This window comes from Passer domesticus, chromosome 5 (assembly GCF_036417665.1).
Source record: "Passer domesticus isolate bPasDom1 chromosome 5, bPasDom1.hap1, whole genome shotgun sequence".
NCBI classification, from domain to species: domain Eukaryota; kingdom Metazoa; phylum Chordata; class Aves; order Passeriformes; family Passeridae; genus Passer; species Passer domesticus.
Genome location: NC_087478.1, coordinates 41,075,581 through 41,103,408, shown reverse-complemented (window position 1 = coordinate 41,103,408; position 27,828 = coordinate 41,075,581). Strand labels below are relative to the sequence as shown.

General features: G+C 45.0%; 1 protein-coding gene and 2 long non-coding RNA genes across 4 annotated transcripts; 1 reads left to right on the top strand and 2 right to left on the bottom strand.

Moving 5' to 3' along the window:
- Nucleotides 1-1,027: 1,027 nt before the first annotated feature.
- LOC135301350 (uncharacterized) lies at nucleotides 1,028-4,994 on the bottom strand. 2 transcript variants are annotated; one of them, XR_010363109.1, is made up of 3 exons: nucleotides 3,281-4,994; nucleotides 2,422-2,605; nucleotides 1,028-1,262 (listed from the first exon to the last, which is right to left on the bottom strand). It is a non-coding gene; the product is annotated as an uncharacterized LOC135301350 (long non-coding RNA). The 2 variants fall into 2 exon arrangements; XR_010363110.1 differs by lacking the exon at nucleotides 3,281-4,994 and adding an exon at nucleotides 2,861-3,116.
- Nucleotides 4,995-7,313: 2,319 nt separating this feature from the next.
- LOC135300330 (uncharacterized) lies at nucleotides 7,314-20,725 on the bottom strand. Its single transcript, XR_010362197.1, has 6 exons — nucleotides 17,418-20,725; nucleotides 14,973-15,046; nucleotides 10,567-10,743; nucleotides 9,466-9,571; nucleotides 8,002-8,143; nucleotides 7,314-7,364 (listed from the first exon to the last, which is right to left on the bottom strand). It is a non-coding gene; the product is annotated as an uncharacterized LOC135300330 (long non-coding RNA).
- Nucleotides 20,726-20,868: 143 nt separating this feature from the next.
- Nucleotides 20,869-25,697, top strand: DUSP6 (dual specificity phosphatase 6). Its single transcript, XM_064419676.1, has 3 exons — nucleotides 20,869-21,779; nucleotides 22,343-22,780; nucleotides 24,197-25,697. Exons 1-3 carry the CDS (start codon nucleotides 21,377-21,379, stop codon nucleotides 24,502-24,504), a joined length of 1,149 nt encoding a protein of 382 aa, XP_064275746.1. The 5' UTR covers nucleotides 20,869-21,376; the 3' UTR covers nucleotides 24,505-25,697.
- The last annotated feature ends 2,131 nt before the right edge of the window (nucleotides 25,698-27,828 follow it).

Sequence of the window (27,828 nt, the reverse complement as noted above, 5' to 3'; positions counted from 1 at the left end):
ATCAGTGTGTAGATCCTTGCCACAGTGCATGAAGCCATCAGCCCACGTATTCCAATCCCTTCTTTGCTTCAGTGTGGGAGTCACTGTCCTGCAGTGGAATACTAAAGCTTATTTGTGATTACATTTAGGTCATTCTGCTCCTATCTCCATTAATACCTTGATTTCAGATACATGCCTATGTCTGCTAAGCATTCACACACTGTGCAGTGCAATACAAACAAATGTGTTCAGCCCAGGTGCCACACCATAAAAAAGTATGATGAAAGAACATTCCATCTCTGCCTGCTTCTACCATCAGGACACTCTCTCTGCTTCTTTTCTTCCACCAAGGTCTGGAGATGAAGTACTGGCATCATATATATCCTGCTCTTGAAATGCCTTCCGTGGCTGGCCGTTCCCTGTCCAGGATTATCCTTCTGCAGCACGGCAAAGCTGCTTGGCAAGGGAGTAAGTGGACCATAAAAAGACCTGGCATTTTCTGTCCCTTACTAAGAATTTTCTTCACTTTTCCTTATATTTCTTTTCTTCTCAGTTACTGGTCCTCTTTTACTATAGGATCATTTCTGGGAAAGAGAATCCACCCCAGTTTCCTGTCCCTCATGCAGCAGCTTTCAACTCCAGTTGAACATTGCCTGGTTGTTTTCAGGAGCTAGCTCAATACCCTGCCAAAATGCCATAGCAGCTAATCCCTGATCATCTTCTCCAGCTGCTTTTGCATCACTCACAGGTGGTTGCCCTGTTCCTGGTAGCTTGGCTTCCTTGACTGGGATGAAATGATGCTGAAAATCAATGGAAAAAAACTCTCAGAAATGGTCTTTCCCCCAAGGAAAATTCTCCTCTTTAAATAGTTCACTTGCATTTGGGATGAAAAACACAATTTTTATCTCATTAACATATGATTCCCCAGTCATCTGCACTTCTGGGCTCTGTACCTAATTTATGTTCATTCCTAACAGATATGATTTAACCTGGAGCTATGATGTACAGATTCAGACTATGAGAAAAGGACTAGACACTCAGTGTCAGTAATCAGTTCAGCTTTATTTCACTCAGCAGTGACTCGGGATGACTTACCAGCAATTTTGGACTGAACAAAATACAGCTGTCCTGTGCTGCAGTGGAGTGCCTCCGTCTGCACCCTGAGAGCTGTGGTTGCCTCCTCATCTGTCTCTTCCCACTTGTGGCAGCATCACTTCATCTAGTCCACAGTAACTTGCCATTTGCACTGCCAACAAACCTTGAAAATGTTCTGAATTTCATACCTGGAAAGGCCATAAGATGCACTTTTTATGTCAAATCCCTAAGAAACTTTCCTGTGCTACCATAAAATCTTATCCAAAATACACAGGGATAAAGTTCTATGCTATTTGTAGTGTTTGCTGCATTGTTTTTAAGTACTGGTATAACATACCCTAATAAATAATTTTATATTTTACTTTGCATCTTTGCTTCTCTCTGATTAAGAAATGAAGATGGGAAGAGTAAGAATCCATTCCCATGTGGGGGTTGGCTTCCAGAGTACAGGCCACAGCCTGTCAATGCAGTGATGCAAAGTCCAATCTCCCCTGTACTCTAGGTGCCCCCATAAGAATAATGAATTTTTCTAATTCTTACAGGGATATAATGGTGACAAATCATTTTCCAAATGTTTTCAAATCTGTTTCCATCCCAGTGTCCAGGCTGCTGATCTCTCTGGGGGACAAACAGTGCCATCAGGATGATGGTGTAAAGCAGCCAGGATTCCTGGCTTGTAGGCAGCACAACACAGCCATGCCTGTATTGCTTCCAGAGATGAAGCCAGAAGTAGGGTGGCTGTGTCCCCATGGGGCTAAGCCCAAACCCTCAGCTCACACAGAGCTGCCTGGGACATGAGAGTATCACCTCGTGAGACAGAAAAGAGAGACAGGCTGTCTCCAGTGTGGTTCCATTGGAGTATGAACCATACACCCAAGCCAGCTCTTCTTCAAGCCAGACATGCCAGCTCACTAGGTTGTGCTGCCGGCCCAGTTCCCAAAGGATTTATTAGCTGGAGCACAGAACCTGCCTGGGGACCACTGGCTCACTGCCACCACGCCACTCAATTTCTTCAGAAACCAGAGTACTGGGAAAGTAGGACAGGATACCTAAGCCCTCTGTGGGAATTATGTATAACCTGCATTATTCCCATTACCAGGAGCAGCAAAGGAAATCCACATGTCATTTTATAATGTTTGACAAACAGACAACAGAGTAACCCTTGCACTGGCTCCTCCATCACCGTGCCTTGCAGCTCAGGTGCACCTGATCATAGAATCACTGAAGTTGGAAAAGACCTCTAAGACCATCAAGCCCAGCCATTAAACCGAAATCACTGTAAACCAAAACCGCTGTTCACTGCTAAACCATAGCACAGATGATACGTGTCACTGGAGAGATGCTTACCTGCAGCTCCCATCTGCAGAGGATTTCTGTTTTAACTCCTGGTGCTAAATAGCATCCTTCAGTGTTGGATTTGCTAAAAGCACTCTTAATCTTGTCATGTTCTGTTCCCAGAAGTCCAGAAGGACTTCAGAGGGAGCAGTAAGGCTGTCTCTGAGACACTTTCCTCACTGAATATTTTCAGCATCTAGATGGTGAAAAAAAAAATTGAGTTTTACAAATTGAAATATCTAAAATAAGAAAAGGAAATTATCAGTTAATGTCTTATTTTGAAGCAGTTTTTATACAGACTAAGAAAACATATATTATACAAATCCATTTCTGACAAGACTTCTAATTTTTAGGAAAATTTGACACTACTATACCTTGCTAGATTAAAAGGCAAATAAAATTCAACATGCTGAAAATTCCCTTTAAGTCGGAATTCCCAGTTTTAATCTACCCTGAAGATCACACATTTCATACTTTTATGAAACATTTCATATTTTTATGGCAGCTGATCAGAACAGCACCATTCCTTTCTTCCATATGGCAAGGATGATGCAAAACAATATCTGGAGCAAGAAAAAAAATAATGTGACTGATTGGAATACAAAGACAAAGAACTTCATTGAAATGATCTTTTCAGAGCACCATCCCATATAGCTTAGAACCTCTCAGCACAAGTCTAGCATAAGCTGTGCTATGCCAAATTTCCCCTTCAAGGTTTCCAACTTCAGACTCAGAGCTCAAGGCACAGAATCTGGCTCGGGGCATCCTGCTCTGGCTGACCCTGCTCCGAGCAGGGGACTTGGACTGGATGGTCTCCAGAGGTCCCTGCCATCCTTGTCCTATTGCTCAAATAGCCCCTTTTGCTCCACACCTTATCACAGACTGCCTCCCTGCTGCTCTCCTCCTGCTGTCTTCTCCCCAGAATGTGCCTTGCCACAGAGAGCTCAGGTGGCCATAGGAGTCACCACAGTCCCCTGCCACTGGGCTGCTCCTATCTGTGACAGCACAACCTTCCTACTGCCTGGCTGGCTCTTGCAGTGGCATTGTTCCCCTGGGGAGAGGGTGGTATTGCAACGAGGCTGTGTTTTCACTGCCCAGAACAGTGAGCTTTCTTTACAGAAAAACAGCTGGTTTGAATGGCATTTTTTTTTTGTCAGTGAAGAAAGTCTGTTCTTCCAAGCATTTGTGGGGTGCAGGCATGGCAGCCATTGAGGGAGCAACACTGGGCCAAGCCAGAAACCCTGCTGGGCAACACCAAAATAGCCAATTATTTCATAGTCCATTAAAGAATGAATAGCCTAAAAATTATCCTGCACTAATGGCATCAGTCTTCGAAGACTCCCTTCCAAGAGGCTGAGATGACCACTCATTTGCAAGAGTTAAAATGTCCTCAGATGCCAACACCAGGAAAAAAAGCTCACTTCAAATAAAAAGTGACAAACAGAAGTCGGTAGGTCTAACTTAGGACAGAGCTATGGAAAAAAATGTAGAAAGATAAGTAGCTGCCCTGAACTCACCATTTTTTAACAGAAATGAGAGATCTTTTGCTATCACCTTCAGTGATTCTGCTTCTGGTGTGCTCTTTTGGCAATTTGTGAGTTGAATTTGGAACCTGGGACATCATACTAAGTTTGGATTCATTTAGGGCAGAGTTTAAGCATCTCTTGCTTGTGGAGAAGGAATTAACTTTTTTTCCCCCTAATAATGTAGTTCGGTATCTTGCACACTAATTTTACAAACATTTGTGAATTGAGCTGTCACCATGTTGGCATGTCTGTCTACTTAGAATTATTTTTTCTTAGGCCAATACAAATGATATCATGTCTTTGCTTGTCTGAGGAGGAAATTAACATCTTGTAAAAATAAAATTCTCAAAATCCTTACACAGACACGCTTATCTACACCCTGCCAGTAGGTTTTTGTACTCTGTATTCATTGTGAATTTGAAAGTTAGAGAGGCAAACTGAAGCATACTGCTATAGCCGTGTTCCTCTGAGCAGGCGTATGAGTATCAAATAATGAGGTAATCAGTGGAGTAAGCAGCTGGTATTTCTATTCATTTTGAGGAGATAAAAATTTGTTTGGCTTTAATTTCATTTCTTGGAAATTGGAAACTTCTCTGATCAAAGTTTCTACTATGTAACTCAGTCCCAAGCAGTGCAGTGCTGGAGGGTGCAGGTTACAGTGTTTGATCTATGGGCAGCCACATACATTAAGAATAGCAAACCACCTTTCATTTATACCAAAGCAAAGAAAAAAACCCCAAGTCCATTATATAATAAAAAAGTGACTGGATAAAAACCCCTGCCCAATGTACCAGGCTGCCTGAGAAAGCTGGTGCAAAACCAAAAAAATGCTTCTGGTGAACCAACTGCAAATTGAAAGCAAACAGCTCCAGAGCAGGAGGTGTTTGGCATCAGCCACAGGGATGAGGAAGTGTGCAGGGATAGCTGTCACCCCTGTGACAGGCTGCAGAGTGCCCCCAGTCCAAGATGCCCAGCTTCAGGGCAGCCCCCGTGCTGGGCTGTTCCAGCACCTGCTCTCCTGGGTGAGGAGAAGCTGTTCTTTGTCTGCCTTCAAGCAATACCCAGAAAAGGGTGGAGACTAATGTATTTTCCATTATCAGAAAAGCTCACAAACAAGCGTTGCTTCCCTGCTCCCTGCCACTCTCTGGAAAACAGCCTTGTACAGAGGAACACGGAGGCACTCCCAGGCCAGGGCTGGTAAACACCCACGGGGAGACTGAGGAGCGCCAGAGGACCCAATATTCATCCCTGGGGATTTAGGGCTGCATCCAGGGGAGATGATCCAAAAGCCTCTCTGTGTCTCCCATCAGTGCCTGTAAGGTCACAGGCATTTGTCTGAATTGCTGTATTTTGCGCAGGACTCAAAGAAAGAGAAAAGCTGTGCTCTTTCCTCGATGGTAGCAGCATGGCTGTTGTGGCAGAGCTGACAGTGTCAACTCTCTGGTGGTCAGAGAGGAGTGACTTCCATCCTAACAGCCTCAATGTGAAGCCAAACTATGGACACCAGCCCAAACCACTCACCTGCATTTTGGTAGGTACTGGAAACTACATTTGAGAGGATGAACATTTTACTGTCAGCGCATTTTATGTCACCCTGAATCCCCCTTTGACCACTAAGGTGTTATTTCAGTTCTGCAGAAGTGTTTGACTTTGGAGCAGCAGAAACTTTTTGCAAAGAATTTTGCCATTCATTGTGGCCATCCAGTACTTACAGGGGCTTATAAAAAGAGGGAGAGTGAATATATGGACAGATAGTAAGAGGACCAGGGGAAACAGCTTTAAACTAAAGGAGGAGAGATTTAAATGAGATACGAGGAAGAAATTCCTTACTCAGTGGGTGGTAATGCACTGGAATAGGTTGCCCAGAGAAACTGTGGATGCCCTCCAACCCTGCAAGATGACCAAGTTGGATGGCACCCTACGCAAGCTAGTCTAGTGGGTGGCATCTCTGCCCATGGCAAAGATATTGAAACTAGATTATATTTAAGGTCGATTCTAATTCAATCCATCCTATGATTCTGGTACACCTGGGCCTATGCCTGCTGCTGCACACCTATCCCATCCCCTTTATCGCTGTAGGTGTCCCACTAACAGTATGCCAGCTCCAATGGAAAACCTGCTGAGTACTTAAGGCTGAAAATTCTGCCAAAAAAGCAGAAAAGGTAATGTGATCAAGCCGAAATATCAATACACTAATTTCTCAAAGTAGTACTTGATTTTAAAAATCACCACCCAAAACATGGCAATAATAGGGGGTTTTTTTACATGTTATGCTATGCTGCCTTTGATTTCAAGATTTTTCTTTCTTAGGCATGAAGGCCAGAAAGACTGGATTCAGATTCATGAAAAGTGAGACTGTCATGAAACTGAAAAACTTGAGGAGCTAGGGTTTATCAGAAAACAACATATGTGATGAGATTCACGCTAAAATTAGAAAAGTGAGTTGTACTGCAGTATAACTGCACAGGTGTGCAGAACTGCAGTCACTTCATCCTCAGGAAATACAGTTATGCAGTAGAACTGTCTCTTAAGCCTGAATTTCAAGCAAGTCAGAATTGACACTTTACAGCCATGGAATCCAGCCAACAAAACATGTGGGGCATGTGTTACCCTCCCACACCCTCTGTAGTACCAGAACAAAGGCACACAGAACTAGTGGGCAGCTGCCACTAAAGCTGCATCACGGCTTTTCCAAGGAATTTGTCCTGAGGAATAGCAAGAAATCTTTCCCTTTAGCTTCCATATCAGGTTTTCAGATCAGTGCTCTTCCCAGCCTCTCCTCCTCTAGGCTGCTCACAGTGTGGAGTGCTCTTTTCCTGTTTACCCTCACATCCCTTTTTATTACTAGGCAGGATTTTTTTTTTTTTCAAAGCACATTCAGGCGCCTGCTTGTTTTTCCTAAAGCTCTACAGGGATTTGTCGGCGTCTTTTGCAGCAGGTCATCCTGTTTTCAGACAAAGTTCCTGTCTCGTTAAAAACAATAATTTCTGGATGTCTCTAGGTCTCCTGCTTTTAATCATCCCAAGTCCTTGAGCCATGCGATCCACACTCAAAATATTTAGTGTTTGTTTGTAGCTAAAAACAAAAAGGAAAATAAAGGAAAAGCCCAGAGAACATTTCCTTCTGCAAGAAGGAGACCCCTGAGCACTACAGTAGCACAGCTCAGCTGCACAGAGGCTGTGGCATGCTCAGGACAAAGGCTGTGACTACCAGACAAAACAGTGGCAGCAGCAACTTCACCATCTCTCAAAATGCCTTGGTGCTCAGGAGCAAGTTGCCAGCAGGTGCCTGGATCATGGGTAAGTGCCAGCCAGCAGGGCTCTGACAGCCACGCTGAGCCCTGGAGCAGACCTGCAGGACACAGCAGAGGATGTGCTGGGCCATGGGAGGGCTGGCCCATCTTTTGGGCCCAATCTGCAGTCTGAGCACCTAGAGAAAAAAAAGGAGTGTTTTTTATTGCTGTCTTGTGCAACAGCAATAATTTTCAGTCTGATCAAAGCTCTGCCTGACTTTGAGACCCACTGACAGACAGCAATAAGGCCAGTGTAATACTACATTATTTATTGGGCTTTAATTTTATGAGAGGAAAACTCAAGCAACCATCTGTCATATTTCATCTATTTTAATTCTGTACATGCCCCCTGCTACTGTATTAAGGACCACTATTCAAAGAGTACATCCATGCTGACAACACCTCTTCTGATGAGGGGACAACTGTTGTTTCATGTACATTTAGGCTGAGACAGATATTTTGCATGGCTTCATGTGAGACAGAGGTGGGAGATCAATGTTCATGCTTCCCTTTACAGTCAGCAGCAGAAGGTATTCTCTGTTAGGGGGCAGCTAGCACCCCTAAGTTAGAATCCCTTGCTGAGCTCCTGTCTCCGCAGTTTCTTCTCATTACCCTAGTGAAGGGGCACAGTGTCCTGCCTTTAAAAGTTAGAGTATGTGAAAAAGCCCTCAGTAATTGGTGATATAAGATGTCAAAGTGTTTAACAAGTGTATTTAGTACCACTCAGATAGAAATAGTTGGGGAAAGTTGGTTCACAGAAGGTGATAAGTGTACCTTAAACTGAGCCAAGATGTCAAGTCTCTTCCATGTAGCCTCAAGGAGGGGCTGGATCTATCTGCCAGTGTTGCAAGGAGGACTCACGGGTGCAGAGGACTGAACCTCTGAGCTCCTGAGGGAGCACTTTCCAACCTCTTTCCTATTGGAAAATGCTGTTATTATAATGGCAAAGGGCAAGAAAATAAACAAAAAATGCCAAGACAACTTACTCTCCTTACTGGCTCCAGGTTTGCACTATACAAAGCTGCATCATAAAGGATCTTGAGTAACCTCCTTGGAGCTGAGGGACAGCTCACCTTCAAGTGCACCTCCAGGGTTTTGTGTACTGTTATGTTCAAGGAGGTGATGAAATGTGTTTCAAAATATGTGTGTTTAAAGAGGCCATAGCCTGTACTTCCATTAAGAGAAAGGGTTTATTGTGTGCTTCCTGACGCTGAACACTCATGCAGAATGATCATCAATCAAAGTTTCAGGCTTTGGTAAATTTACCCCTGACAGTTCTTATAGGAAGATGTTACACAATCCCTAACCAAAATGCTTTGATCTCCTAAGTCAAAGTCAATATGTCCAGCTGGATAAATAGCATTAAGCCCAGCACTGCTTCCTGTGTAAGTGATAAAAAATTGATAAAATCCTGACTTTCAGAAGCACAGGTGCTTTAAATCAATGGAGCACAGTTCACCAAAGCTATTAATACTACCCCTGGAAGTCTCTACTGGAAGAAAAAAGCTTTGAAATTTTCATGCTCCTTAGTTCAGAAATGGAGCTTAAATTAGGTGGTTTTTAGGCAGCCACAACCACCGGGCCACAACCAGAGGCTGTCATACTCTGTGCCACTATCAGTCAGAACCATGTCATTTGCTTAACTGGACCAGAGTCCCTGAGCTGAGATGCAGCCCCTGGCACTGCCAGCCTCCCTGCAGGGCAGCTGGATTAGCTTTCAAGGATGTGCTTACAGAAACAATCTTACAGACTTGTCCCTATTCCCTGTTTTAACCAATCCTCTCTTCAGACACACTAAATGTGTTACCCCTCCCTTTCAGCATTCTACCATTTTTCAGACCCCACTCATTCTCCTTGAATTCTTAACTGACCACTGTGGGAAAACTTCCTCCTTCTCCTTCCCCTTGTATTATCACGGGCCTCTTTCTGGGCAAAAGCAGGGCTGGTGGATGATGGGCTTCAGGCAGGTTTCCTTCCCTCCAGCTTATTCACTTCCCAACACTGATAACCTATTACAGATTCTGTCTTACTGCCCATTCACCTCCTCCCCCAATAACAATGACATTCTTGAAAGCTTGAGATAAATATCCTGCTACAAACCAGATGATTTGGCTGAATATTACTTTCATCCTTTCAGTGACTACTTGTGGGAGTGCAGATAGTCTGTTTAGCCATATGGATGGTTTTCCATCATTCACAAATGTCACTGACAGCGGGGCAAAATTTTTTTTTTTTTACCTGGTCTTTGAGTTGCTTCAGCTGAAGTTGATTTTTGGAAGGTAAAATTCACCTTGGTCCAAGGGCCACTTCATAGAAAATATAGCCACATGTTCTTATGAAGGTTCTGAAAACATATGCAAAATTTCAGAAAAACGTGTACCTTGTGCTAAGGAAATCCTTGGAAGAAATCTTTGACATACCAATCTTGGAAATTCATTTTGAATGAATGAAATATATATATATCCATCTTCTGAAACACTTGACACACCCATCTTTTCTATTCCAAGTATACGGTGACTGTAAGTTCCTAGAAGTGCTGTGTCTTCTAAAAAACCCAAAACTGACAACAATAAATTGTTTCCTAAAAACTGTTATTTTGACCTGAGGGAAGAAAAGGAGTCAGGAAAAAGTCCCCTCTGCCACTTCTCAAGAAGCATTTCTCACTTCCTCCAAATGGCCATGCCCACGAAGAAGTGTGGTGTGCACTTTCACCCAGCAGCAGAAACAAAAACAGACCCCTTGAGTTCCAACAAATGGCCTGGCTGGACAAATTACAGAGCTAAAGAAAACAGTCTCTATCTAAGAATATGTCAGCTAAGGCACTTTCTCCCCAAGCCAATAAGAAGAGCTCAGACCTGATGAGCAACCTGCTCTCAGAGAGAGCAGAGGCAGCACTTTTCAGAGGGAGCTGTTCTCTCAGGTTTGGCAGCCACATTTTGTCTAGACCTTGCTCCTTCCTCTTTGTCCTCAGCCACAGTCCATAACACCACCCAAGTGAGCAGAAAGTTTCCTGACTGCTCCCAAACATATTCCTGCTCTAAGGGGTGGCCTTAGGCAAGAGCAGTCTCAGCAAATGCCGCGCCCAGCTCCCAGCACATGTAGCCCTCCCATCACTGTGCCTCACAACAGGCCATGCAGGACACGCATCAGATGCCTGGGAATTGCTCACAGGCAAACTTTTCAAACCATAGTGAATAGTCTCATGTTTTTGGAGACCTGAGTATGAAGGTCAGGTGGGAATATGGGAGGCAAGGAGATGAGGGACATGGGGCTGAACCTGTACAAGTCCACAGGGCAGCTGTTGGCATACAGATAGTTTTGGGGTCATCTTTGCCTTACTTGCAATGTCTGGTTGGAGCTCAGCCTGCCAGGCAGCTGGACCTTTCCTTTTGGCTTGTTTCTCCTGTCTCATCTCTACTGTCTCTGTGGTCAGAAGTTCATCTTCCCCTTCTTTCCGAAGGCAATGTGCTGAACCCAGCTTAATGGATGATCAGAGTAACTGATCAATTCCAAACCCTGAGAATAAAAAGTCCTTGGTTAATTTCTCTGCCATTTTGGCCTCATTTACCTTCTAAAGTAATAGACAATATATTTTTTTCAGGGATTCAATTGCAAAATCAATATAGGCTCTGCTTTTAAGAGCAAAAAGACAATCAACACACACCATAGGTCCTATCCCAGGCACTGCTTTTGCCTTGCTGTGTCAGCTACACCTAGCTTGAAAAACTGCAGTAACACCACTCATGGTCTTACTTAGATGAGGTAAATAGCTTCAAAGTGATTGAATCAAGTGGTATGTCCTCAGTAGAGGGGGATGATTAACAGGTAATAATCAGTATTTTCCCATAACAATGTATCTCTTAGCTTTACCAACTAATAACGCAGTATCTGTACATTTACCTTTGTAGGTTTTCAGTAAATAAAAATTCCAGCTAACAAAATGGCTCAAAGAAAATCCCTGTGGTACCTTTCTGAGTTGCTCTGAAGCTGAGTGATGTGGGTAGGTGACCTCTCCCTACCTGTTTCTAACAGTTCTTGTCCACATGTAATAGCAAAAGCATCACAAGTTGTTGCTGTATTTAAAGGAGTGGGAGCAATTGTTTTTAAATAATTAGTTTCTGAATCCAAAAGAGATTAATTTTATTACTGAGTGTAGAGAGCCCTTTGAATGCGAAAACTCATGCTTATTTGCCTCCAGTTTTCTCTGAATAACTACATGAATCAACAGGGGTGGCACTTGAAGGCACTGAGCTAAAGTGAAGAGCACTCTCATCTCGAAATCTCAGTGCAGAAGACTTGGTTCCTCTTTGCATAAATCCTGGGGAAGAAATATGAGGCACTGAGAGTTCCTTTGTTTTTGCTCATTGGATTTAAGCAATTCCTCCTGCACATATCAGAACAATGAATCCCTTCAGTCTACCAGGCTACAAGCAATATAAGGCAATCAGTTCACGCTGCAGACCTCTAGAATTTTCTAAGTTTTGGGGAAGCAAATGGGACTGCAGCAAAATCAGATTCAAACTTTGATTCTGCTGTTTTAAAGAGAAGCAATAAACAACACACCCTCTGAACATGCATGCTCCCCTGTATCCAATTATTACCCTCACATAGTGTATCTTAATGATATTAAGACAGAATGTCTAGGCTGAAGCTGTCCTCACTAATTAGAAAAATTCCTGACCAAAACTGTATTGATGTGAGCCCAAAGAACCCAGGTACTTTGGTGGTTCCTCACCACATAGTGTCACTGGTGGAATTCTCACCTTACATATTTCTAGCCTTAGTAAGGACTTGATAACACAGCCAATACACTGAGTGTGGACAAGCACCAACACAGCTGGTAGGCTGCTTGCCTCTGAACCATGCTGTACACAGCATGTAACAGAGTCACTCTCTCTGACTGACTTCAGGAAATACACTTTTTTAGATTAAAAACATCCTGCAGCTATTAGTTGGCTCTCCAAAACCCACTGACAAATGCTGTTTTGTTAGATGTTCAGGCATGTCAGCAGGATGCTCAGCGCTATTCAGAGCTGTGATCTGGCTCGTTAATTGTTCCATGTAGAAGAAGAGACAGTATATCAAGGTTATGATAATTTGAAATATTTAATATTTATCCAGATAAAAAATAAAATCCCATTGACCTGTTGGACTACAGGTTTTAGTACCAAAGGCACAGTTTGGATTAAATGAGAAAGAAAACAGTTACCAGTTTATGTTTATTTCATATTTAATCTGCAGAGAGAAATCTTTTCTGAAAGTGTCATTTGGACACTGACCTGGCCTGACTAACTTCGGTATATTGATCTTGGCAGACAAACCAGCTCTTCTGTCCCTCTGTAATGTAGAAAAGCAGTTTGCCTTTGCAGTGCAATACACCATTTTTCAGTGGGGTACTGAACATACTCACCTTCAATATAGGATATAACATATTGCAAGGGTTAGTTTGGAGGCTGCATTATCATTCTCCATTGAAAAAATTATATAGGCAAAAAACACTGGCAAATTAAAACTCAAAAAATTGAGAAAAAAAAAAAAGACTATGTGTTGAGAGTGGGTGTAATGAAAATGCTGATGGGCCCTTGCATTCAGTGGCAGTAATTAGCTTTACCATAGTAAATTCCAGGCATATGGCATATCAACTTTCACACCCTCTTACATGATTTAAATTGTTCTCATAAATGTTTGTCTCACTGAAACGGTGAAAAATCTCATCTTTTCTCAAGAATAAAACTGCTCCAGTGTCTTGCCCTGACAACTGATGCTTAAAAAAAAGCCTCCCAAATCCAGTTAAGGCAATGATGTGTGTTTAATGCAAGAGAACAACAATTAGTGTATTTTTGACTGAAAAGAACTCAGTTAAGCTGCCAGAAATGTCAAAAGTTCCTCGTTACCCTGACACTTACGTAATTGTTCTGCAAACACCCACACACCGGAATAGACCTACTCCACCAAAAATTGCAGGGCTGACTCACTGAGTGTTCATCTACGTATTGAAGACCTAACCATCTAGGATACATCATCTATAGCATAATTCTAATGTGATTTCCCTGATTAAATAAAGTTACACTTCACTCAGGGAAGGAAAAAAACCTAAACCTCTCCATATCTTTGGGATCCTGTCCACCAATCACAGAGGAAGCAGCCAAAAATGGCAGCACTGAAGGCAGTGTCTACTCTCCAAAGACTTGCCTGAGCCCCATACAAGGGCAAGGCTGGGATTAGATGCATCTGGCCATGGTCTGCAGGATTCTCCTTGTTGAAACACAATACAGAAGCAATTGTACCTGCAACCCACTTAGTTTTAACCTTCTTGCTGTGTAACATTCACCTTTCTGAATCCAGTTGTCACAGCTAGCCATAAACCTTGTTATCTGAAGAAAAGTGCATGCATGCATGTCTCCATGCAGCTCATCATAACCTTGTGATAAAGCACTAATCTGGTACAGACTAGAAAGGGAGCACGTAACCACTGAAGGCTGCTTCCTGCACTTTTCTTATTCCCATTCAAATTCTGTTGTGATCCAGAAATGCTTAACTTCTCTGGTCTGAGGGGACTACCACATGAAATGAAGCAGATTGCTGCAAACTGGGACTAGAAGCAAAAAGAAAATAACCAACTAATATATACAATGATTACCAGGAAAAAAAACAAAAACAAAACAAAACAAAAAACCAAAAAAAAACTCTAAGAAAGAGCAGGGAGGCTGCAGTGTACCACTGGAAAGCATAGGGCTGTAGCTGTCTCTACAACAGTGTCTTGCAAACCCCTGAACAGAGATCTGTGCCCTCAATTTAGCCAGAATAGGAAATGTTGTGAAAATGGTTTATACTTTACAGTTCTGCTACAAAAATTACTCAGATAACACAGTATTTTAATATAATTTACCTTTGTGGTATGTTTGTGACACCAGTGTACCAAATAAGTGACAAAAACTGTGACCATGAACAGTACTGTAATCATCATGTCATTGTGCTCTGACATACCCAGTGATGACCTGGTATTTGGATGTGACAGTTCTGCTATTAAGTCCTCATAAATACCTAAGCACACTAAAGCCAGAATAAACTTGACAACAGTAACTGTCTTGCCAACATTTGCAGAGATTGCACTTGTACACACCCAGCCTTCGAGGTATATTTTATACTGCAAAGCTCTTAAATACCAAATCAAAGAACTACCACACCCATTTATGGCTTCCTTTGATATATATGCCTTTCAAAAGGACTCTGTTCCTTCAATATATACTTTTCTAGTAATGTAAACAACCCAATATTGCCCTGAACACTTGTTCTATTTACATGAAGTTCTTTTTACTGGTTTCCCTCTCCTACCAACTAAAGTCTCTCAAGCTTCCAAATGAAATAACCTATCTGATCTGTGGGACTTAGGAGTTGTAGTGACCGACCACTGTAGTTTGGCAACTTTATTTTTATATTCTGGTTTGTTTATTTGTTTGTTTGTTTGTTTTGGGGGGATGGAGGTGCAAATTGTAGCAAACTAAACCAGAAAGGTTTGTGTGACTTATATCACATTCCACGTCCTGGAAGACAGCACCACGGGTGCTTCAAATTCAGCTTGTGACTGAGTCCTTTGTTTTTTTTTTTAAACAGAATAGGACATTTTAGCACCTGGGTCTAGCCATCAGTTTGATACTTCCCCCTCCACAAGCTTTTACCAGCCTTTTTTGACAGCAGCAGGTCACAAGGGAAAGCTCCAGGCTCAGCAATAAGGAAACTCTTACCTCTGCCACTGTGTGTATCTAGTTTGGTGCAGGCCTGCCTAGCCCAGGAGAAGTCCCCATGAGGGACTTTTCATCTGTGAAGAGTAAAGCAGAAGTGCTAAATGGAAGTTTGCAGGTGTCAGGATGCATAATTGTCCATGTGTCTCCCCCTGTGAGATCCTGGAGCCAAACTGTGTGCTCAGCTCCATGGGGTCCCCAGGACACATTTCAGTGGCCATATAGAAAACAGACAGTGGAAAGTAAATTGTTCATCCCTTGGTTGAACTACTAATTGCCTCTTTGGAAACAAAATATAAGATAGCTGCATAGCATTTCTTTTCCTGTATATGCCTGTCCCAGGATGAAAATCTTTTTCTTACGTAATTTTCTGTCCCTGCTCTGCTCTCTGCACAGCTGATTTACCCTGCACTGTGCAAACGCAGCCCTTGTTTACTCTTTTCATGGTCTAGAACAAGCCTTCAGTCATCCCAGGGGCAGGGTTTATTCCCATGGTCAGAACAGAGAGATTTGGTAGCAGGGGATTTTGCAAACACAGAGGAAAAGAAATCTTTAGCATTGGGAAGAGACAGCTTCCTTGATGCTGTCAGGTTTGCTTCCTTGTAGGATGAGTGAACAGGACGAAAATGGGACAGTGCTATTGAAGGAACATACTTTGGTGACAGCACTATGCCTCCCCAGGTAAGTCCACATTTTAGTCCCTAGTTAGTCCTTCAATCAAAATGGGCAGCACTGTAAAGACATTATAGCATTTTCTCAGCAGCCTCATCTGGTGTGATGTATGTGCCCAGTATAGTGTGATACACGCTGCCACTGAACAGCAGACAACAGCAGAGAGAAACACCAGCCTGCACAACATGAAAACACTCTCTGGACACTACTGAACTCTTTGGTATTGGCAAAGAAATAATATAAGCACATTGTTATCTGTATACAAATAGCATGATATTTCTGCACCACGGATCAGGAGTTTTAGATAGGAATTGCTCTATTCCTTAGCTAAGGTAACAGAACCATATAAATCTACATTCCAACCAGTAAGAAAATTTATTAATTTAATCACTGCCACCAAATATAATGGCATATCTGTATTTTCATGCAATCACACACAGTACAACTTTTATAATTTAGTTTGCTAAATTAGAATTTAGTCTGCTTTTATAATTTAGTCTTCTGGTTTTTGCCGCTATTATACAGTCCATTTTTAATTTGAAAGCTATCAAATTAACATGTAATTATAAAAAAAGTGTGCAGACACGTAGCCTTCTGTTCTCTTCATGTTTATTATTTTTAACAGACAGCTGCCCACCTGTGCTATGTTTCTGTTGCCAGAAGATTGTAAATCACTGCGAAGTGATACACAGGTCAGTGCCACCAAAAGCGTCACTAGCAATGGCAGCATGTGGTGGGAAGCAAAAAAAGAAGAAAAAAATATTACAGCACTTGCCTCTGTGCTTGTCCAATACACTGTGAGTCTTGCTAAACGTGGGCCTTGCACTGCCCTCCACAAGCTTAGCTTTTTCCTCTAAGAAGAGAATCCAACAGCCAGTAGTGATCTGCTGTCAAACAAAACTGCTCACCTTTGCACACCCTAAGGAACAATTTGGAGAACTCACAAGCTGCATTCAAAAGGGAACCTTGTTTATACCACAAGGAGTCCTCCTAAAAAGCTGCGTGTCTGTAGTAGCTGTTAAGTATTTTAAAGCATCATTCCTAAGTAATTGCTAATTACATTACTTTATTACAAGGCACAATTAAATATGTGCTTGAAGTCATCCAGCTATTTGCTGTTTCAAGGAAAACACTTGAGTCAAAAGGATTTCCTAAATGGAGTCATTGAAGTGTTTTATTTCTCCAACTTCAGGGATTATTTTAGATGTGAATAACTGGACATTGAATAACCCATTAAATGTCATTTCCATAAATTGTTTGTACTTTACATACATAAAATGTTTTATAGGACACTTTTGTTCTCTCTTTGAGACATCTTGCACTAACTACACTTACACCAATGGTACTCCACTTTATGGACAATTTGGTCTAGGATGATTTGTGTATTTCTATTTTCAAACAGATCATTAACAGAAACCAACACAGACATACATTGATTTTTCACTTTTACTGAAACTAAAAGGGACTGTATAAAGGACTTAGAGATAAACCTGAAGGTGAGAATCACAGACTGCATGTAAAAGTACAGGCTTTTATGTTCCACCTAAAACAATTACAGGTTACACCAGGCACAATTTAGACACAGCAAAGGGAACTGAGCTATTTGAGAATGCAGTTTGTCCTCTCTGAAGACCTTCTGAAAGTGATGAGAGGAAAATAGCAGGTTAAAATGTGAACTTCTAACTTCCACCATCTAAAGCTGAATGATTTTTAGCTGAATCTCAGGCATTTGCTGGTTCAGTCAAAGCTGATAGTCATAATCCTCAAAATTCATACCTAAGTATGACCTGCCAGTGGAGAAACCTGTCTTCACTACATTTTCCAAGCTCTTGCACTTCCAGAGTTGAGTTGAATTGGCATCTCACCCAAAATCCCGATGCCAGCATGTGTTATGATCCTTGGTCTTCTCCAGCTGTCAGTCCCAGAGTGTTCTTTGCTTGCCTGAAGTTAAACACTGCAGATACAGAAGGTGTCCCTGCTATTTTGATTCAGATCACCAGTGGGATGTGGAAAATGAAGGCTGCTTTTATAAATATTGATTAATGCAACATGGGAAAGGAGTGAATAAAGAAGCAGAAAACCCTTTCCTATATATTTTATGCCTATCTTCTCATAGAAAGACAGACTCCCATAAAATTCTACTTCAATTAAGTAGAAGAGAAGCATGAAGCTAAATCTTTAGAGGAAGAAAGCACCTATATAAAAAAAAATAAATTCTCATACCCTGATGTCTAATGCAAGAAGAAACTTCTTCATCAGTACCTAGCCTTCTGAGGATGCCTCTACATTGCTGCCTTAGTATTCCAGACTGTGAAGTGTCTCAGAGTGACCCAGTTGGCCTAGTTTCAAAATGTCATAGATACCTGCCTTTTTGGTGCTTCTCTCTCCCATTACACTATGTAGATAGCCTGTCTGTTGAATTCAGGGCCAGAGCTTCTATTACAGGGAGAGGTATGAAGAAATTGGGCAAAACAAAACTAAATTTTAATCACTGTCATCCATGCAATGCTCTTGTCCTACATGTCTGGCCAAGACAAGCTCAGGTCATAAGCACTCATGGAGATCTATTGGGTCCTCTACACATGTTACAAATGAGAAAAATGGTCCAAAAGCCCAGCAAAATAGGCTATTTGTTACTAATAAGCTTTGAGCTGGACTGAAGAATTATTTGCAGACAAGGAAGCGGAAAAAAACCCACAAAAATAAAAATAAATAAACACATGTCCATTCCTATCCAGAAATAAACATTTCAGAGTTGAAAACCTAACTGCTAGAGGCAGGGTGAATGAAGGGATCATGGCTGACAGGAATAGGCTCTTCTCACTACTGAGGAACTACAAAAGCTTCTGGAAGTTGAAAGATAATTAGTCTCCCGGTGAAGCTTGGGTTGTACATCTGGTCTCTGACAAAGCATCAGATGGTAGCATGGTTAACTGAATCTGCTTCAGCATCCCTCAGTGACTCACAGGACAGAGTGGTGCAGGCAGAAAGAGGAAAAGGGAGTGCATATATGCATGCAAACAGAAAGACAACAAGGTGGCACACAGCTCTCATTCTCTTTAAAGTTTTTCAGCTGGTGTGTGCTGAAGAAGGTACTACTACAAATTCAAAGGGTGCTATTTGTATTTGACTGGTTTAACTCTGCTGCAGTGCAAAATCTCCTGCCTGGGTCCCAGATCACCAAATGCCACCCTCAGACTGCTGCCATGCACTGAGCAGACTACAGCTACCACCATTACAAGTCTGTCTCCAGCTCCACTTCAGTGCAGTATGCTTTAGCTAACATCTTAATGCCTTCATAAATTTACCCTTGAACATTCATAGCATTTCCATCAAAATTGAGAGTCCTAATGGTAAAAAAAAAGTCTTTAAATGCTATAATTACTTATTGTAATAGTATTTTTATACTACTAGGCAACTAGCAACTACCATCCAAAAAAATGCTTAAATAAATAAAACCTAAGGCTTCTGCTTTCTAGGTTGATCTGCTACTGCTCTGGACATTTAAATAGTATACTCTGAACACATCAGAGCAGCAAATGAAGCACCTGGTAAGAACAGGCTGGAAAGCCTTTAACAAGAGAGGACAGGTCCATAGTGGGCAAGGTGAGCTGGACAAGTTGCCCGCGCTGAGCCATGGGACAGGGTGTGTGGCGGGCCCAGTGAGTTGAACATCAGTTCAAGGAAATCTCACGACTAAGGGGCGAGGCAAGGTTTGCATAACATTTCAGTCCCACTTTCAAGCCTCAAAAAAGGTAGCAAGAAGGGAACCTCTCAAAATCCCTGCTGGGGAGGACGTTGTTAATGCCATCTGGGTGTCAGCCTTGCTTGAAACTGCAGCGACTGATGTGCCAACTTTAATTAACATCACGGGTATTTTCTTTGTGGAACACACAGGACTGCCCATGCAACTATTTGTTCCCAGGGTCACACTCTCCAGCCACTCAGTACCTAAAGAACCTCCTTCAGCTGGGGTTACAAACAGTGAGCCCTGAAAAGCAGCAGCAGTTGAAGAGAGATTAGCCTCTCCCAACAATTTTGCTTCAAAGCAGATGTTGGTGGCAGGATTAGCATTGAGGCCAGGCTTCTCCTGATTTATTGTCGCTCCTCGCTTTTCTCTTACCCATTTGCTAACCCGCACCTTGGAACCGCCGCTCCCGGCTCAGCCTCCGGCCCCGCGGCGCCCCCAGCCCACCGGCCCCAGGTGTCCCCGTCCCCGGCTACCCCGGCGCCGCTCGGACGGGCACCGCAGCCCAGCCCTCCCGTCCGCCTCCCGGTACGGCGGGGGCTGCGGCGCCCTTCCGCCCCGCCGGACCGGGGGAAGCGCAGGCCGGCGGCGGCGGCGGGGCCGCACCCGCAGGAGGAGCCGCTGCGGCGGCGGGGCCGCCAGTGCGGGCGCTGCCAGGTGCGAGGGCCCGCACCGGACCCCGCCGAGCTGGCGGCGGCCCCGGCGCTCCCGGGACTGGCTGCGGGCTCCTTGCTGGCGGCGGATTACGGCCGCGGCCGGGCGAGCGCGGTTCAGCCGCAGGCTGCCTGGAGGAGCCGGCCGGGCCACTTTCCCCGCTCGCGTTTGTGGGGCGGCCCGCCGGGCTGCAGCGGGAGCGCCTGCGGGCTGCTCCTGCGGCGGGGCCGGCTCCCGGCTGCGCTGCGCGAGCGAATAAAGCCGGGCCGCGTAGGAAGAGATTAGCTCGGGGTTTACTCTTCACCCCCGTAGGGATCAGCCGAGGACAGAGCCTACCCGCCTCCCTAAAAATGGGATTCCCAGAACGCCCTAATGAAAAGCCGGGCCACGATCAGCTCGGGGGAGCTGGGGGGAACACGGCCGCCCCCCACGGGGTATGACTTAGGGAGCGAAAATATGGAGGGAGGGAGAGAAAAGAAAAAGTGCCATTTGTTCCGCCGGCTGCGACGGCCGCCCCGCGGCTGGTGCTGGCGGAGGGCCGGGGGGAGCGCCGGGGGGAGCGCCGGGCCGCGCCCCCTCACCTGCCCCCGCCGCCCCCGCCCGCCGCGCCGCGGCTGCCGCTTGTTTGCACTCGGCTTATCCGGAGCGGAAATTCCTTTCCGTTTTTGTGAATGACAAACTCATTAACGATTCATCAACACAACCTGTTCCAGCCGGCCCGTCGCCGCGGCAACAGCCCCTTCCGCGCGCCCCCATTGGCTGCGGCGGAGAATGTATCCATTGAGCGGAGCCGCGGTTGTACCCATTGAGGAGCCGCCGGGCGCCGGGCTGCGCGGGGCCGCGGCCCAGGGGCAGCGCAGCAAAGGAGGGCACCGCCAGGCAAGGGGCACCGCCAGCGCCGCAGCGCTTCCATGCTGAGCCGGGGAGCCCCGCTCGGCGGCACGTTAATTGGATTTCATTCACTCGTGGCGGAGGAAAAGCCCAAGGGCTCGGGCTGCAGCGGCGATTAGGCAGGTTCATTCAGGGATTCATTGACAGAAAAGAGAGGAGACAGGGCAGGCTGGCTGCGCGCACGCAGGCACACACACACACACACGCGCGCTCACACTCACACACACGCCCGGGCCGGGGCTGCTTCTCCCTCCCCGTGACTCCACCGCCGCCCGGCGCGGGGGAAGCGGCGCGGGGGGGCTGCGTGATTCATTTTCCTGGGGCGGAGGGAGATAAGTTGTGCGGAGTTAGAGGGGTGCAGCCCGCCCGCCGAGCCAGCCGCATGCCTCTGTGAGAGACAGGGGCGCTTCCAGAGCACGCTCCGCTCCCCCCGTCCTTCCTCATGCTAGATACGTTCAGACCCGTCCCTTTCGCGTCGGAAATGGCGATTAGTAAATCCGTGGCGTGGCTGAACGAGCAGCTGGAGATGGGCAACGACCGGCTACTGCTGATGGACTGTCGGCCGCAGGAGTTGTACGAGTCGTCCCACATCGAGTCGGCCATCAATGTGGCCATCCCCGGCATCATGCTGCGGCGGCTGCAGAAGGGCAACCTGCCCCTGCGGTCCCTCGTCGCCAGCAGCGAGGAGGACCGGGAGCGCTTCGCCCGCCGGTGCGGCACCGACACCGTCGTGCTGTACGACGAGCACAGCCGCGACTGGAACGAGAACACGAGCGGCGAGTCCGTGCTGGGGCTGCTCCTCAAGCGCCTCAAAGATGAAGGCTGCAAGGCATTTTATCTGGAAGGTGAGAAGGGCTGCCCAGGGTTAGGGGACAGATCTCTGCCCGGGTAAGAGGGAGGCGGGGATGCGGTCTGCAGCGTTCCCCGGGCAGTGGATTGATGCGCCAGGAGAGCAGCGACCTGGGTAGGGGGCTTTTCCTCCTACTCTACACCGCTCCCCCCGCCCCCCCCACCCCGGGTCCATCCTTATCCTTATCATTGTTTAAAGAAACCTTGATGTTTGAAATCGCTATGGTAGCGTGGGGAGGACAGGGCTAACGGGGATTCCGACATGAGCCTGGCAGAAGGAATTGTCTCCGAGACACCTCTCCAGCGGTCCCCGCAGGGCAAAGCGGTACAGAGCTTTAATCTTGAATGTGCTGAGCCCTCCACCGCAGCAGGCGATTTTCCTAACCCTTCCTTTAAGTTAGTCTGTCTGCGTTGAGAGTGTGACATTTTTCTCCTTTTTCCCGGAGCTCGAGAGGGTGCAAAAGAGACGCTCCTTTGCAGGCAGGGCTGTACCAGGGAAGTAAGTCGACATGCCATCTTATATCAGGTTGCATTTTCTCCTCTTTGCTTTTCTCTCCAGGTGGTTTTAGCAAGTTCCAGGCCGAGTTCGCCTTGCACTGTGAAACTAACCTAGACAGTTCGTGTAGCAGCAGCTCTCCTCCTTTGCCAGTCCTGGGCTTGGGAGGCCTCCGAATCAGCTCCGATTCATCATCCGACATTGAATCTGACATTGACAGAGACCCCAATAGTGCCACCGACTCCGATGGCAGCCCTCTTTCCAACAACCAGCCTTCCTTTCCGGTGGAGATTTTACCCTACCTCTACTTAGGCTGTGCCAAGGACTCCACTAATTTGGATGTTTTAGAAGAGTTCGGCATTAAATATATCTTGAATGTTACTCCTAACCTGCCTAATCTCTTCGAAAACGCCGGTGAATTCAAGTACAAACAGATCCCGATCTCTGACCACTGGAGCCAAAATCTGTCTCAGTTCTTTCCTGAGGCCATCTCCTTTATAGGTAAGAGCCGGTTACTTGCTAACATCTACATGTCAAAGGGCAGAATTCGTTATATTTTGCAGAATTCGTGAATTTCGGGCGAGAAGCGGTAGCAGCATTTATGGCCGTCTCTGGGCATGCCCCGTTCTCTGATTTTAAAGCCGGCTTAAGTTGAGGGGCTGTTGGGGACTGTTTGTGGGGGGTTATTGAGAAGTTCCGGTGAATTGTGAGCGACCTTTGCAGGGTTGCACAGGCATACCTGATTTGTCTGGCTGTGGAATTCCTCCTTGAGTCATTGGTGTCGGATCTGGGGACTCAGCCCTGCGCATGTTGGGGGATCTTCTTAAACCACTTCCTGGCGGATGGGGTGGGGGGCAAATAAGGCTGGGGTCGATAGCTTATTTGATCGTTTGCTTTGTTGGTGTTGGGTTTTGGGGTTGTTTGCTTTTGGTTGTTTGGGTTTTTTCCCCTTTTTTCCGTGAGGTTACTGAACAGCAGTATAATAAAAAGAAACTATCTGGGAATCTAACTTTAGCTTTTAAATGCAAGTTATGAATAAGCGGTGTCCCTGGCAAATATATTGCCGGAATTTAAATTAAATCTCGTGGTAATAATGATATACCGCTCGGGCTCGGTGCCTCGGTCAGGCGTCCCTCAGACGGAAATCTGTACCCTTGGGCCCAAGGAGTTCTGGTTAAAATCTGAGCTCTCCTTCGTTTTGGGGAGGACTCAAATTGCCCCATCTGGGTACCGTGGGGTGGGCATTGCATTATCTGTTGGGAAGCTGTGCTGTAATCCGGTTGAATGATACCGGTAATAGTGGAGAATGTAGGTAATCTGAGCCTAGCAGGAAGAAATGTGGGCTAGAAGCCACAAAGAAACTAATCTCCAGGCATTGTAATGCATTTCCTATTACAAAGGAACCCATTTTCAACCAATGTTGACATCCTGTTCCTCCTAATGGGCTGTCCCCTGTGACTTCCCTCATTCTTTTAAAATGCCTGAATACCTCCATTGTTAGCTGCACAACAGTGGGAGAATAATTTAATAGACCTTTGCAGTCTGCGGGTCTGTATAAAGCCTTTCAGTGACATATTGCAGGATTTCCATGCTGGGGCAAGGGGACTGTAAGAATTTAAAGGCAAATCTCCAGGCAAAAGCCTGTCTTTTAAACCTGACTTTTAAAACAGTGTCATGCAGCGTGTCCTGCTCCCTTTGTCTCATTCTTAGTTTTCTCAGCTCCTGGACTTGGGTAGTAGGGGGAGTGGATTCCTCTCTTGTCCTGGTTTTAAGCCGCTGAAGTTAACTCTTGAGTTGCACTGCTGGCCACTGGGATCAGAATTGTACTTTCTTCCTACTTGATACTAATCTCATTTGTGTTGAGAGATCAGTTATCAACCCTCTGTCTTACGTGTCCTTCTCTTCCTCTTTGTACAGATGAAGCACGGGGGAAGAACTGCGGTGTCCTGGTGCATTGCTTAGCAGGGATCAGCCGCTCGGTCACAGTGACGGTGGCCTACCTCATGCAGAAGCTGAACTTGTCCATGAATGATGCCTATGATATTGTCAAGATGAAGAAGTCCAACATTTCACCCAACTTCAACTTCATGGGTCAGCTGCTAGACTTTGAGCGGACTCTGGGACTGAGCAGCCCCTGTGACAATCGGGTGCCGAACCAGCAGCTGTACTTCACCACCCCTTCTAACCAGAACGTCTTCCAGGTGGATTCCTTGCAGTCCACGTGAGCTCCCACCACCTCCCTTCTGTCCATTTCATGGGATCACTCCTCAATGGTTTCTCTTTGGCAGTGATAAAGAAATGCAGCTTTCTCTTTTTCTGGCCTCTGCTGTTAACAAGCAGCTGCCAGTGCAGGCAAGGAAAGGTTACACAGTATGGAATGGGCTATTGCAAAGGGAGGGGACTGGCGAGCTCTCTGGGCAGCACCGTAGTGCCCGGCAGCAGGTGGGCAGTACGCTCATCCCTGCTTGGGCAGTAGCCGGGGTCCGAGGACTTGCCGTGTGGTAGGTGAGGCTGGACAAGCTGGACACGTGTTCTCTAGGGGCTGGAACTGTCCTTCTGCCCTCTGCTCTCAGATCTGTGACACACATCTTTGTCTTCAGTGAAGACTGGTTATTTTTGTTTGTTTGTTTTAATTTAGAGGAGCCAAAGAAAGAGATTTCAGCTTAGTGTATTTGGAGTACTTGTTTGCTAGGAGCTTGGTAGTATTTTACTTGATCAATGTAAATATTTTAACCTTAAATTTATTTGCTTTTATTTTTTTTCTTAATTCACATGTACTCAAGAAATCAATCCAAGGGACACCTGTGTTTTTGTTCTTTTCATAAATTTTGCTTTGTTTGTTTTAATTGCAAAGAATATATTTGCAGCATGCTGAATTTTATTGAAGCAAGCTTTCCATGAGGGAGAAATGGCAATGGTGAGAAGTTTGCAGATCAGGTTTCGTGAGCAAGTAGAGTCTCTTCTTTCATATATCTTTCTTTTCCTTTTGGTGATTTTTTTTTCCACATGCTTTTGATGTAGGTTCCATATGATATATATATACTATATATATATTTAAATTAAATTAATTTTTTGCCTTACCTTTTGTAAATAGATCATCTGGGAGGAGGTTTGTCTTTGAATGCGAAAGATTTTTGATGACTTTTTAAAACTTTCAGATGTGCTAAACAGTGCATTACCTCTGTACAAATTCTTCAGGGAGCTTCACCTCAAATGCAATATTTTGCGTCTTTTTTTTGTATAAAACTGGAAGTATGTGCGAGCATCTGTACCTGTGTGTACGCACAGTGAACCTGCACATGGTTGCCAATAAGGGAGAGTCTAATCCACAGTGTAAAAGTTTTAAGATGGAATTTATTATAAGAATGTAAAACCTTAAATTATTAATAAATAAATAACTATTTTTGGCTATGGAGAAGCTGGCTGGTTTATTCCCCCTTTCCCCTCTGTGTAGTTGTGGTTAATTGCACATACCCATATGGTTATGTTTAAAGGCAATAATTGCTCTCAATAGCTTTTGTACATCCCCTAAGACAATAAAACCTTGGTTTCCCCTTCGGTCCACTGGTGCCTAAATGAATGAACAGTGAATGTGCTAGGTTCTCATCTTGCTTTGGTGAAGGGAATGCTTTTGAGGGCCTGTAGGTTAATTACAAAAAATTCCAGCATCTCTTTGCTGTACTAGGGATGCACCTGACTCTGGGCCATAATTTTTTTTCTCATTATTACTAAGAGTAAGGAGGTGTTGTTTTCTGGCTTTGTTTATGAATTCTGGTCACTCTATTACAGATGCCAGGAGATGGGTTCATGCTCTGCTTAGCTGTCTGGCAGGAACTCATTTCACAGAGATTCATCAACAGTCTGCAGCCTGTAAATGATTTTTCTGCTGCCATTCAGCCACCTTGCAACTTAATGAAGGCAAGGAGGAAAAGTCTATATATACACTTAGTCACCTCATTTCCTCTTTGGACCCTTGGAGCAGTTCTGTCTCTGCAGAAGGAAAAAGGGGGATTATAGCAATTGCAAAACTTCCTGCTGCAACTTACATTCATTAACATCCTTCCCGATGATAACTGGCCCAAGGCAGGGTGGTGCCAAAATCTGTGTGCAGTACCACAGTGAGGGGCTGGGGCTGTCGGCTGAGGTACTGCAGAACTCCTGGCAGCCAGAGCACATTTGAAGTAATTTTAGAAACTGCAAGTGTGTGAAATGAAATGCAAACAAAACATGGGAAAAAAGTGAGTCAGTGTCTCATGCAGTGGCCTAGATTGAGTGCATAAACTGTGAAAGTAGAAGTGGGTTGCAGTTAAACTTGGCTTGTGCTAATCCAGTTTTGAACGGTTTCCGCTCTTGGCATTCCCTATGCTGTTCTGTTCAAAGTGGAGATTTGCAAGCAGCTCTAGCAATTTCCTGTCCAGCTGCAGCTCAAGTGACTCCCTTGTTTGGTTTTCTGGTTGTTTTTTTTTTTCTTCTTTTTTTTTTTAATATGGTCTGTGGATAATTTTAGCCAGTTTCCTCTTTGTGGATTATTAATCTGCTTTCCTTGTAGAATCTACATAGCTGTGTCCCTACTGTTCTGCTGAAGTTAACAGATGGCCTCCCCGCCACTTCCTCTCGTTTCGCTATGGGTTTGTTGTCAGGCCACTTCTGAAATTAATAGTGTTTTCTGGCCGGCTGCCACAGGCCATTACCACAAAGGGGAAGTAACACATCTGAATAGCAGGAAGCCGGGCAGGGTCACAGCGTGAACTGAACCTGTTGAGTGCAATCAGACCTCTCCCGTTTGGCAAGTGTAAGGCTCCTCTTCCCTCCCCCCTTTTCATACGCCTTGCACAGAGAAAGGGCTGGCACCAAATGCCTCAGCTGTTTGCACCGGGCAAATACTTCCGGCTGAAGGAGTTGGGAATGTTAGTTGTGACTAGGTGCCCCTTAAGGTGAGGAGGTAAAGATCAGTGTGTGGCTGTGTAGCCCAGGGGAGGAGAGCTTTGGCTTTTTCTGCAAACTGCTTTGAAAAGTTAATGCTCACAAGGGCTTCCTGCTTCCTTCCTGCTGCACTGAATGACTAACACCAAATGGGTACTTCTGCAATTCATCATTTTTTGTGACAAGCAAGCACAGAGGAGCTTTGCTCACAGACAGACACACACACAGCAGAGGCTGAAAACTTGTTCCAGATTTTTCCTTGAGCGAGGCCCGATGCAGGGCTGTTTCAGGCCCTCGGCTGAACTTGAACAAGACTGTGTCACAGCAACTTTGGTCACAGGCAACCCCAAATCACAAGTGGAGTCAACCCAAAACCTGGTTCAATGTCTGATTTTGCTGGGAGTGTTTGCAGTCTTAGGCTGGCTCCGAATTACAAGGGGTTTGGAGGAAAATTGATGAAAACTCTAACCTGCAATGTTCACCCTCCCCACAGAGGTTTCCAAATAACTCTGTCTGAGCGTGGTGCAGGGAATGGCTCATCCTACATCAGCACTTGCCAGCTTTCCTCAGCCTGGGTTCTGCTTGCTTCTGCATTATGTGTCCTGGTTACTCCATCTATCCCTTCC